Raw genomic sequence first — 12,482 nt, forward strand, 5'->3', positions numbered from 1 at the left:
GAGTCCTTGACCTGAGTGATGATGGGGTGGTAGGGAAAAGCAGCCAACAAAGGCAAGAATTCTGAATGCCACGGGTCAGAGTAGAGATGGGGTAGGGTTGGGGAAAGAAAGAGAGAAGTGGATGGAAGGTAGATTTCTAGATAAAAGGAGGAAGAAGATGCTTGGTGTTAGACTATTACTCTCCAGGGCCACTTGGAAGAAGGATGGAGACTGGCTGGGGGGTGAGGAGAATGGGAGGGAGGGGAGATTGGGGGAGACAGAGAGGAGAGGAGGGAAGTGGAGGACAGTGGAGGAAAAGAGGGAGAAGACCCATGGGAGAATGGTGGGGCGACACTCCAGGGGTGGAAGAGCAGAGGAGGAGGAGGTTGATGGGGGAAGGGGCACAGCACTGAGGACAAGGTGTAGACCTACCTGAAGGGGTGGGCAACCTCGTCTCCAGCTCTAGAGAAATGAACCCTCATGGGACAGGGACGTGGGCTGCGGGAGGTTCAGGGGCTCAGCCTGGTTAGTGGGAATGGACCTCACCAAGGGTGGAGCTCCTCAGTCAGGCTTCATCCACTGCCAGACTCTCCAGGATGGCCTTTGACCCTCCCTCCTCTGGTGAGTTCTCATGGATAATTGGCCGCTGTCTCAGGCTGTCTTGGTGAGGAGGCAGAGCTCTGGCACGACCTCTTGGATACCTGCAAGCCTAGAGTGCAGTTTTGGTATCTTCCAGATGTAGAGTCCACAGGCTGCTTCCCAGCCTCTAGCCGTGGAGCAGAATGACATGGGCCCTGCTTCTGAGGTCTCTGTCTCAACTGGCTCTCTACTGTCACAGCATCTCATGATCCCTTCCTCTTCTGCAAGGGCCCTCAGGTGCCCCTGCCGTCCACTCTCTGAAACATCTCCATGTATATCTTTTGACCAACACTGTCCCTCCTGCTGCCTTACTGAAGCCTGTCCTCACCCTTTCCAGGGAGCCTTTCTTGCCTTTCTCATCAGATCAGCTGTATTTCACATTGCCTCAGAATGGGCACTATCAGTAGGCATTGTGTTCCTGAGCATCTGATTGTATAGCCAGAAACCAGCCCTCTTCAGACTTCTGGACTTTCTCATGAACTTCTGAACTTCTGGGTCTGTCTTCCTCATCAGATCAGGAGCTCCAGAATCCATGTCTCCTTCCTCGTCTTAGTGTTTTCCTCCCTCCCTCCAAAATTAAGACAGGGTTCAGCATATTGCAGGGGCACATCAATCGCAGAATCCCTGAATCCCACAACAAGATGTTATCTTGTTTAACCCGTCATCCATTTTGGGGAATCTGCCTTATAACATCCTCCAGAGGAGCAGGATGGACTGAAGGGAGTCTTGAACAAGAACTTCTCAATGTCAAAACCACCTGATTTACCCCTTCTTTCCAGGCAACCCTTGAAACAAGATCTACTTGGGCTAAAAGAAGAGGCTGTGATCTCCAGATAAGAAGGTCTTTTGGTTTGCCCTGTCTCCACAAACATGATAGCCACTCCAGAATAAACAGTGTTTCTCTTTTATATAAAGCTTCCCTAAATGGGAGACATAATGCAAGCTCCTTAGGAAACCATGACTACTTGACCTCCTCTGGCAAGTTTTTCCTCAAATCCAACTTCTATCTTTCCAGTCGCAGTGAAAGCCTGACTTCTCTTGCTCTCTTTGGAGTTCCATTATACTTGGATGGATTATCAATGGCAAATCCCCCACTCTCAACCCCATGGTATCCCTGGGCTACTGACCAATCAGGAGTTTTCAGAATCAGGCAAAAAAGCAAGATGAATGAGCATGTCATTGATTTATGGCTGAGGACTTCCAATAAGGCCAAATAAGTCATACAAATTGATCAGTTACTACAGAGAACTGACTTTTTGGACTGTCCAAGCTTTTCTTTTCATTCAGTAGTGTGGTTGCCCAAGGATTGGTGACATTTTCCCTTTGCCTAAGAGGAGAGATTCTCATTGGGCCTTCCCTGGGGCAGTTGGGCTTGAGGATGGACATTTGATTTTGGGTTCTTTTCCAGGATAAAGGAAGTGATGATGGTCAAAGGTCTCCAGTCCTCCCTGCCCCTTGGACTGACCTCCATGGTAGAATAATAGTTGATAACATTTATTGAGCACTTGCTATGCGCCAGGTGTTGAGTTAAGCATTGTCCATGTATTTTAAAATTTAATCCTTCTATTAGTCCTTTCAGATAGGCACCATTAGTGGGAATTTTACATAGGTGGTTTAGGAATGTGGGTAGGTGTATTCCATCAAACCTGCTGATACATCCACAGCAGCAGCAACAATAACACGTATCTCTATCTCCCCATCCAACCTGCCACTATAACTACAGCAGCACCGATACCTACCACTAATATGATTACATACTTAGAGTGTGTCAGGCTCTGTTCTAAGTGCTTGACATTGATTAATTCTTTTAATCCTTATAAAAACTTTATGAGGTGGGCACGATTATCCCTATTTTACAAATCATGAAATGAGATACGGAGAGGTTAAGTAATTGCCTGAGGTTACACAGCTAGAAAGTGGCAGAGCTGGACTTTGAAACTAGGCAGTTTGGAATCTGGGTCTGTGTTCTTAACTGATAGACCATGTACTTAAACTTTTTAGTTTCAATTATATTAAGAAATAACTTTGCATAATGACTAAGTACACACATACATACATATCACATGCTATTGAAACAAAAGATCCTGAAATGTTACTTTTACTACATATGTTGCACTCTAATATTTTCTACTATATTCTACCCTACTTGATTTTGCCCTAATCTGTCTCATTAAAATTCTGGTTGTTCCTATTGGTAGGTCACAATGTGAACTCTGAAAAAAAAAAATGCAGTCCCAGAGCCTGCTGCTTCTTAATGATTACAGTAAAGCACATCTGCACTGTGCTCTGGAGTTTACTGAGCATATGCGCATTTCTGTAATACTCCAAGGCAGCACTAGGAAGAAGAGGCTTAATCCATTTCCCAGAGGAGTGAACTGCTTTGCCCGTAGATCACACAGAGCTATTCCTGGCAGAGCCTTGGTTCCTACCCAGCCTTTTACGGTTCAAGGCCCAACCTATCCACACTGGATGGATGGCACACACCAAAATGGATGTGTTCTGACATCTTCCAAGGCTACTGACAAACTGCTGTAAAGGGAAGGGGGTTGCAGGTTTGGTAGAGCATGGAAAGCAGTACGGGCTAAGGGGGGTGATGGCAGGGGGCTGGATGCTCTCCTTATATGTCCCTATCTAGAATGACTCTCTGGTATTCTGAGCCAAATGCTATAAAGATTTATAACAGCTGTGTCTACTCCAGTCCTTCTGGGCCCTGGAGAAAACATGGAGACTGGAGATGAACTCTAGACAGGCTATCCTTGGTTGGGGCCTTGTTGGAAATGGCTGGGCATTCCTGAGGCCGTTGAGCCCATGTGTGCCCCCTTAGGCCTCATGGAAGACTCTGAGGGAGGGATTGCCTTCTCTCAGCATAGGTTGACAAGGAAGGTCTAATAAGTGGCCTAGGGACTGGTCTGTGTGCAAGTGAAGGTAGGCGAGTGTGTATGTGAGCACGTGTGAGTATGTGTGAGATGGTGTATGGGAAGGCCAGCATGTGAGTGCACAGTGTGTACGTGTGTGTGTGAGAGAGAATATGTTGATGGGTGTAGGTGAGGGATTTGGGAGCAGGTGTGCTTGTGTGTGTGACTAAGTGAGAGATTGTGTAAGTGTGGGGCTTTGGTGGTGCAGAAAGAGGCCGTCAGTGTGAGGGAAATCACCAAGCGCGCCTCAAGTTCCACACCTTCTGTTGATCTCACACTTCCCCAGTGTTCCGGGGCACCACGGACAGCGGCATGATTCCATCAAATGGGGCGGGACAGGAGCAGCCGCAGCCCCGCCTCTCCCCGCCCTCCATTCTAACCTGAGTCACTGCTCCCCCATCCTCCAAACCCTGAGCTTTGCCAACTGTGTATAGGGAGGTTGGGGGTGGGTGGGGGAGGTGAGCTGGCTCTTTGAAGTAAAAAAATTGTGCGTTTTAGGGTAAAGGCCAGAAACATCTGGTCGCATCTGGCCCCCAATGAAGCACATTAAGGGAGAAGCAACAGCAGCTAAACAGCCCAAGCCTATAAACGCGTCTAACTGCTCGTAACCCGTGGATGCGTCAGGCTCCCCACATATATAAAAGGTCCAACGATGTCCAAGAAGTAAACACCTTCGTCTACTGTGCCCTCCGTTAGGACGTCTTCCTCCTCAGAGCCTCCCGTGCCCCAAAGAAGCATCATGACCTGCGGATCAGGATTCGGCGGCCGCTCCTTCAGCTGCGCCTCAGCCTGCGGGCCCCGGCCCAGCCGCTGCTGCATCACGGCCGCCCCCTATCGCGGCATCTCCTGCTACCGCGGCCTCACCGGGGGCTTCGGCAGCCGCAGCCTCTGCGGGGGCTTCCGCGCCGGCTCCTGCGGCCGCAGCTTCGGGTACCGCTCTGGCGGCGTGTGCGGCCCCAGCCCGCCCTGCATCACCACCGTGTCGGTCAACGAGAGCCTCCTCGCACCCCTCAACCTGGAGATCGACACCAATGCGCAGTGTGTGAAGCACGAGGAGAAGGAGCAGATCAAGTGTCTCAACAGCAGGTTCGCTGCCTTCATCGACAAGGTGGGTCTCCTTGATCACACCCTTCCTGAACCTTCCCTTCCTGGGTAGGCACTGAAGGGGTAGTCAGGGGGCAGGAGAGAGGTGGTGCCCATGAGATTCCAGTCTAATGGAGGAGATGGACACATATCCAGGGCACAGAAAGATCAGAGAGTTGAGTCTAGAGCAGGGGCTCCTGATTAGGCAATTGTTATTATATACAACCTCTGTCCAGACAGGCAGGGTCCCCACAGACAGACAAGGACAAGGTTTGGAACCGCATGTCAGAGGAAGAAGGCCATACATGCAAACAAGACACAAGAAATGCACATAAGATATAGGAAGAGGACCACAGGTCAGCCTTTGGGTGGGTGTCCTTGATCACACCTTTCCTGAACCCACCCATGCTCAGTTCAGGCTGGGCACTGATGGGGGAGTCGGAGGCAAAAAGACCTCTACTTGGCTCCTGACCACGTGCCACCTAGGCTCAGCATATCAGGATAACTCAGTCCACCTGAGCAGGGACTGATCTTTCCCAGCCCCTTGCTCTCACCACTAAGTTGGAAAATCCAAACATAGATCCCAATCCCGAAATCCAGAAGTTGCCTTGTCTTCCACAGCGCCCTCTGTGTAATCTCTGCTGAGCTCCTGGTTTGGGAGTTTACCTTAAAGCAATCGGCGCCCTCCCCCATCCCCCCATGCCCCAAGTAGGCTTTGGGGCAGTGGGAGCCATCTGACCCGTCCTCCCACCCCAAATGGCAGGTGCGCTTCCTGGAGCAGCAGAACAAGCTGCTGGAGACCAAGTGGCAGTTCTACCAGAACCGCCAGTGCTGCGAGAGCAACCTGGAGCCCCTGTTCAACGGCTACATCGAGACGCTGAGGCGGGAGGCTGAGCGTGTGGAGGCCGACAACGGGAGGCTGGCCTCCGAGCTCAACCACGTGCAGGAGGTGCTGGAGGGCTACAAGAAGAAGTGAGTGCGGTCAGGGATGATGTTGGGCACAGGAATGGACTTGAGTTAAAGCCTATTGGATGAGACTGGAGAAGAAATTCCGAGAAGGGGCAGTGACCTTGCAGGGCAGGTGGGCGGTGTGCAGCAGGATCTTCACATCAGGCAGTCATTGATCAGACGCCTAAGAGCAGGGCCGTGATTCCCCAGGAGGTCTCTCTCTGCTCCTTCAGCCTTCTCTTCTTGGAGCCTGATCACCCAGCAGCTATGCCCTGCGGGCTGTGGGGAGGGGGCTTCTGCAGTCTCCCAAGCCATCTCCTCCCGGCCTCTCAGGCTCCCACCTGTAGCACCTGGATGTGATATGAGTCCCAGTGTCGCTCAGGGCTGCCAGGTCCTGGGGCTGCTGGTGTCCCATCGTCTAGGGTGCGGAGTGCTGAGGGCCTCTGGGACTCATAGGCCCTCCCACAGGTGAGCTAGGATGGACACCCAGGTGAGGGGAGGCTGCAGGGCCCCACAGGTGCTGCCGTCCACTCCTAGCATGGGGCTGCTGCTGAGTCCTTATTCTCCTCCAGACGTGACCTCAGAGCAGCTTTGGGAACAGGGCTGTGAGGTCCCAGAAGAGTAGCCCCCTGGACCCCTCAATTCAAAGTGGAGAGAGAATCACAAACACATCCCAAATCCAACCACAGAGGACCCCAGTAGGGCTGCCAGGGGGCAGGCTGTGTTGGCAGGTCCCTAACATTGCCTCCTTCACTGGTATGAAGTGGAGGGGGTTCTGGGGAGACCTGCCCTGCCATGACCTCCCTTTCTGCCCTCTTCTGCCTCAGGTACGAGGAGGAAGTCGCTCTGAGAGCGACAGCAGAGAATGAGTTTGTGGCTCTGAAGAAGGTGAGTAACATGGGATCGGGAAGCAGAGACACGAGGGATCTCAGAATGACAGGCTCTTGTTGGGGAGACCCATGGTTTCAACCTCAGTGCGGGGTGCAGTGACTTTGCCAAGTCAGCATGGGAAATTCCCAGAGATTAGGTCATGAAAGGCACATGTAGGGCTTTGAGAAGGGCAATAACCTTGGAATATCCACTAGCACCCTGCCCTGAAGCAGGGGGATGGCTGAGTTGACCTCTGGACGTTCTGTGCTGCTTCCGAGCTGGTGGTCTGTGGCTGGGGTGCCATGTAGGCGTGGCAGCTTCAGTCTCTCTGTCGAGGGACGGTGTCCTGTCTCGTGCTGCAGGAAGTCTGGTTAAGAAGAGGGGCACAGTCTCAGGATCGGGGGGAGGATGGAGCAGAGCCAGGAGAGGCCAGGTGGAGTCTTGGAGGACTGCTGGGGGACAGGGAAGTGTCACGGTGGCTGAGTGAGGGAGCCAGTCTGGCAGGCTTCCTGGTACAGGGGAGGGTAAGAAGGAGAGCTGGGAGGGAAGGGGTCTCAGGTGGGAGGAGTGAAAGCCTGGTGACCCATCTCCAAGGCACGAGGGGTTTGTTCTTAGAAGGGGAGGAGGTTGTGAGGTGCCTCTGGGGAAGAGCAGAGGGTATGGAGATGGGATGGGAATAGGAGCTCTGGGAATCCTTTTCCCCTCACCTCCATGTAATGGGTGAAGAGAGAGGGGAATTTGGGGGTGGTGATCACCAGAGGTCCTCTGAACTCAAAGACTCCCCACCTTCCCAGGATGTGGACTGCGCCTACCTCTGCAAGTCAGACCTGGAGGCCAACTCAGAGGCCCTGATTCAGGAGATCGACTTCCTGCGGCAACTGTATGAGGAGGTGAGGGGTTGTGGTCCAGGCAGAAAACCAGCAGCGGGCCTGGAAGAGAGGGTGTTGGTCTGGGATCAGAGTGGGACAGGGATTTGGGCAGGAGCTGCAGTCCGTGAGGCTGTCAGAGAGGGCAGGGGCTAGACACCAAGGAGGGCTGAGAAGGTTGGGTACACACTGTGGTGGTGGAGGGGGTGGTGTAAACCACACGCATCCTCCCACCCCACCATCTGCAGGAGATCCGAGTTCTCCACGCCCACATCTCAGACACCTCGGTCATCGTCAAGATGGACAACAGCCGGGACCTGAACATGGACTGCATTGTGGCCGAGATCAAGGCGAACTATGACGACGTTGCCAGCCGCAGTCGGGCCGAGGCTGAGAGCTGGTACCGCAGCAAGGTGAGTGTCTCAGGGCACCTGCCTCCTAGACATGGTGGCAGGGATGTGTGGTATATATTAACAAGGCTTCTTTTGCCTGGGGATTCTGATTCCTAGAGGTGGTGAAAGAAGTGCAGACCCCTCTCAGGTTATAGTAGCAGGACATGGCTGCCACGTATGGTTGCACAGGCTGAGTACTGTACGATTTGGAAATCATCTGTGGTGTCCTGAGTGGGTGGGATGTCCCATCCTGAGTTTCATGAGCCTCCCTGCTTCCCTCCAGTGTGAGGAGATCAAGGCCACGGTGATCCGGCATGGGGAGATCCTGCGCCGCACCAAGGAGGAGATCAACGAGCTGAACCGCATGATTCAGAGGTTGACGGCCGAGGTCGAGAATGCCAAGTGCCAGGTAGGGGTCGTTTGAGGCCCACCCGGGGTCCCACAGTCAGTGTGTGCACCCAACTGGATCTCACCATTCATTCTCCAGCCCATTTGCATGACTCAAGTCCCAGGTTGTGGCCACTCAGGGAGACCCAGGTGATGAAGAGCAGAGACCTGTTCCTGGGGTGATCCCAGCTGGGTGGAGAGACTGGAAACATCCAGGAATTGGACACAGTGACCCAGGGACCATAACCCACCTTGTTCTCTTCTGGGCCCTTAGAACTCCAAACTGGAGGCCGCAGTGACCCAGGCTGAGCAGCAGGGCGAGGCGGCCCTCAACGACGCCAAGTGCAAGCTGGCCGGGCTGGAGGAGGCCCTGCAGAAGGCCAAGCAGGACATGGCCTGCCTGCTCAAGGAGTACCAGGAGGTGATGAACTCCAAGCTGGGCCTGGACATCGAGATCGCCACCTACAGGCGCCTGCTGGAGGGCGAGGAGCACAGGTGGGTACCGCAGCCACATTTCTCTCTCAGCCCTGCCTGGGTGCTAAGTGTGCTGTCCCTCACATTCCTACTTGACTCCTGTTTCTAAACCTCCCCATCTGCAACTGGACAGGTAATTTGAGTTATTCATTAGGTATGTTTCTAGCCCCATTTGAGTCTCTCATGCCCACTTACGTGCTGATCTTTGATTGGTGCCTTTTGCAAATCTGTTTCTCAGAGCCCGGAGTCAAGGCCTTAGGAATTGCTGTTCCTGAGAAGCCCTGTCTGGGCTGGGCCATCTTCCCTCTATAATGCTTCTTCCCTCCCGGGCCCTCATTGCACATGCCCCTCAGGGTTCCAGCTCTCTTTTCAAGCCTGGTCCTGGCCCCAGCCCTGGGAGTTCAGATTTCTCCCCAAATGACAGCTTCAATAGGGTTTTGTTTTTTTTTTTAATTAATTTATTTTATTTATTTATTTTTGGCTGCGTTGGGTCTTCGTTGCTGCGTGTGGGCTTCTCTAGTTGCGGCGAGCGGGGGCTACTCTTTGTTGTGCTGCCTGAGCTTCTCATTGCAGTGGCTTCTCTTGTTGCGGAGCACGGGCTCTAGGCACGTGGGATTCAGTAGTTGTGGCACGTGGGCTCAGTAGTTGTGGCGCATGGGTTTAGTTGCTCTGCGGCATGTGGGATCTTCCCAGACCAGGGCTTGAACAGGGAAGAATCCGCCTGCCGTGTTGGCAGGCGGGTTCTTGACCACTGCGCCACCAGGGAAGGCCTACCTGTGCCAATAGGGGGTTTTATCAATGCACACTTATATATTCTAACTACAGTGAGCATCCCTAAGTGGTCGTCCATTGCAGCAAGTGGGACTAAGGATAGACAGACAGCAGGGACTGGTCCCTTGAAGCAGTTGCCCTGGTCTGGGCATTTTTGCTTGTTGCTTGTTTTGAGGGCGTGGGGAGACCCATTGGTCATCAGCCTTCTATGTTCAGCTGGAGGGGGGCGGCTGAACAGCTCCTATGAGGACAACGGCCCCGGGCTGTTGCCCTTTGGTTCTTTCCCCAGGTTAGTCAGGTGCTCTTACCCTGAGCCTTCCTCTTCTCGTGTCCAGCCCGGCCCTTGGCCCTGGGCAGAGTAGAGTGAGGATGCAGAGGGAGCACCCTGTGTATTGGGGAAATGGGGACACAGGTTTGGTAGCTGGAATCAAAGTGATCACATGTGAGACTCACAACAAACTCAAGTAATTGCATTGGAGAGTTCAGAGGCACTGGGGCTCTCTGGGCCTGGGTAGTTTCATTGGGGCAGAATTCTGGGAGAAAGACGTTTTCAAGACTGAGTTTGAACGCTGGAGAGACACAGAGGTAGCACTGGAAACAGAGAGGTCCACCCCTTTGCCACAAAGCGCTCTTGGAATGAACTCCGAAGCTTTGGTGTGGGTTCCCTAGGAAACCTGGGCATGGGACGGTAGATGGTGGGCTGTGGCTTCTCCACATTTCTGAAGCTGATTTTGACAACCCTTTGCCACGGTCTCTCAGAGGGACTCTGTGTGTTTTCCTTAAGGAGAGAGCATTGTGTGGGAAGGAAACACGGGCTGGGTGGAGTTAGGTGGCAGGAGTGATATCCCTGCCTCCGGCACTGGTTATTTCCTCTCTCTGGGCCTCAGTTTCTCCATCTGTTAAGTGAGGGAATTGGTGTAGCTAGTCTCTGAGCCTGCTCTCAATGGGTTCTAACATCCCATTCATTCATGCAAGTTATTTATTGAGCCAGGCATCGTTTGGGGCACTGTCTGCAATGGGGAAAAGAATAGACAAAAAATTCTGTCCTCCCGAAACTCACATTTTAGTGACACCAATCAGACCAGATTCAGGAATTTAAATCTGCTGCGCCTCAGTTGCATTTACAAGTCCATAAGAACCGAAATAAATAGTAGCAGCTACCATTTTTGAAGTGCTTACTGTGTGGCAGGCATTATGCACTTGTAGGCGTATTCTGAGTTCATTCTCACAACAGACCAGGGAGTAGATTTTCCCCAGGAGGAGGCAGGCTGAGGGAGGGCATTTCTGAGGTTGCTCAGCTAATAAGGGGTGGAGAGCCGGCGCACCAGGTGATCTGTCTCCGGAACCCATACAGTGACCCGGCTACCGCTAAATCGCCCCTTCCCCTGGGTAAGTGCGCAGAAGGAAGGTGGGGGGACCTCAGCTTTCGCCTTGGCTGTGTGGTCCAGCGGCTTTTCAGGGCACTGACCTTTCTCTTTTCCTTTCCTCGCAGGCTGTGCGAGGGCGTCGGGGCTGTGAATGTCTGTAAGTAGCCCGCCCCGCCCCCTTCTCCAGCTGGGTGGTCACAGTGCCTTTGGGGAGGGGGCATTTTCGCTGCCCCAAGCCGCCTGGCTGTGGCAGTGCCTGACCCCAGTCTCTGCCTGTTCTCCCCCCATCCAGGCGTCAGCAGCTGCCGCGGTGGTGTCGTCTGTGGCGATCTCTGCACCTCCGGCGCTGCCCCTGCTGTCACCACCAGTGTCTGCAGCGCCCCCTGCAGTGGCAACGTGGTGGTGGGCACCGCCGACGCCTGCGGCCCCTGCTCCGGGCTGGGCTACAGCATCGTGGGCTCTAAGAGGTGCTAGGGTCGCCCTCCGCCCAGCCAGGACCTCTCGCAACCGGAACGCCCCTTCCGTTGCCCCACGCACCGCTGGCGGCTGGCCTCCCGAGAACAGTCTCCAGATGTGTACCTTTTGCCCATCCTGCTCCCTACCTACTACTCCCTCTGTGTGCCATCCCCCGGCACCTGAGCCCCAGTGAGGCTGGGGTGCACCTTGGCTTCTTTCTGTAGCCTTTCCTAGTAGTCGTGTTGTTGTTCTGAGGATTCATCCTTTCTTCCGCCTTCTGTTTTTTGCTGGATTCATTGGTCTTGCCTGATCCCTTCACCTAAGCTTGGAGGAACAGGACAGGCCCCAGAATCTCCCCATCTGTGCATACTGGGGAATCTGCCAGTGTGCTTGTACCTATGGAATGGAGATAAAGAACACTGATGGTGGCTTTCCTGTAACTCTGTGAGGGAGGTGACCCATTGGAGGGGGAGACCATCACCTGCCAGGGATGCCTGCAGAGGCTTCTATAAAAGCCAGTGAGTCAACTGCCTGCAAGTTTGTTTGCCTTTATTTCACTCTTGGTTTCCAATAAACTAATTGTAGCTAATCCAACCTGGTGCCTCAGAGTCTTGCAAATGCCGGGGCCCTCCTGTGATAGGTGCTCCCTGCTGGAGATTTCCTCAGGACCTCTCATGCACTTAGTTATTTTTCAGTAGGTGAAAATGACTGCAGTAGAAGCTGCCCATCTGGCCTTGAGCGACCTGAAGCTTGGAAAAACAAGAGAAGACCCATGGAGGCAGGGAATCCCTCCCTGCCTTGTGTGGTTATGGGTTTCTCTAGACCAAGGTTTCTCAACTTCAACACTATTGACATTCTGGGCTGGAGACTTCCTTGTTGGGGGGTGAATGTCCTGTGCATTGTAGGATGTTTAGCGGTAGCTCTGGCCTCTACCCACTAGCTGCCAGAAGTACTCCTCACCTCCAATTGTGACAACCAAAGATGTCCCTAGACATGGCCAGATGTGCCCTAGGGCTTCTCAACCAGGGTGATCGTCCCCTCCACCCTGCTGGGCACATTCCTGGAGGGGGAAAGTACATGAGGAAATGGGTGAAGGAAGGCATGTGGGACGACAGTGTGAGGGAGAGGAAGAGCTTTGGGTCAGGAGAACCAGGCTTCTAATTCAGAGTCCCGATTCTGCCATTTCTTAAGTGGGTGACTTTGGGCAAATTGCTTCCACCTTCTGAGCTTCAGTTTCTTTGGCTATAAAATGAGGGATGTTGGACATTATTCCTAAGGTCCCTTCTGGCTCCCTAAGTGAGATTATGTATTTAAAAGAGTTTGGTTAATACAAAC

The 12,482-nt window shown here is 53.2% G+C and overlaps 1 protein-coding gene across 1 annotated transcript; it reads left to right on the forward strand.

Annotated features, from left to right (window-relative positions):
- Positions 1 to 4,272: 4,272 nt before the first annotated feature.
- On the forward strand, positions 4,273 to 11,165 carry LOC132373214 (keratin, type II cuticular Hb6). The gene is made up of 9 exons (XM_059935941.1): positions 4,273 to 4,641; positions 5,380 to 5,588; positions 6,392 to 6,452; positions 7,229 to 7,324; positions 7,549 to 7,713; positions 7,976 to 8,101; positions 8,354 to 8,574; positions 10,817 to 10,848; positions 10,984 to 11,165. The coding sequence occupies exons 1-9, from the start codon at positions 4,273 to 4,275 to the stop codon at positions 11,163 to 11,165; spliced, it is 1,461 nt and encodes a 486-aa protein (XP_059791924.1).
- The last annotated feature ends 1,317 nt before the right edge of the window (positions 11,166 to 12,482 follow it).

Source organism: Balaenoptera ricei, chromosome 10, assembly GCF_028023285.1.
Source record: "Balaenoptera ricei isolate mBalRic1 chromosome 10, mBalRic1.hap2, whole genome shotgun sequence".
NCBI lineage: Eukaryota > Metazoa > Chordata > Mammalia > Artiodactyla > Balaenopteridae > Balaenoptera > Balaenoptera ricei.

What these genes read in the sequence shown, in the direction of transcription:
- LOC132373214 (XM_059935941.1), top strand. Translation starts at nt 4,273, where the DNA reads ATGACCTGCGGATCAGGATTCGGCGGCCGCTCCTTCAGCTGCGCCTCA. An exon ending in TGCGGCAACTGTATGAGGAG is followed by an intron (nt 7,325 to 7,548) that starts GTGAGGGGTTGT and finishes CACCATCTGCAG; the next exon opens with GAGATCCGAGTTCTCCACGC. An exon ending in CTGGAGGGCGAGGAGCACAG is followed by an intron (nt 8,575 to 10,816) that starts GTGGGTACCGCA and finishes CTTTCCTCGCAG; the next exon opens with GCTGTGCGAGGGCGTCGGGG.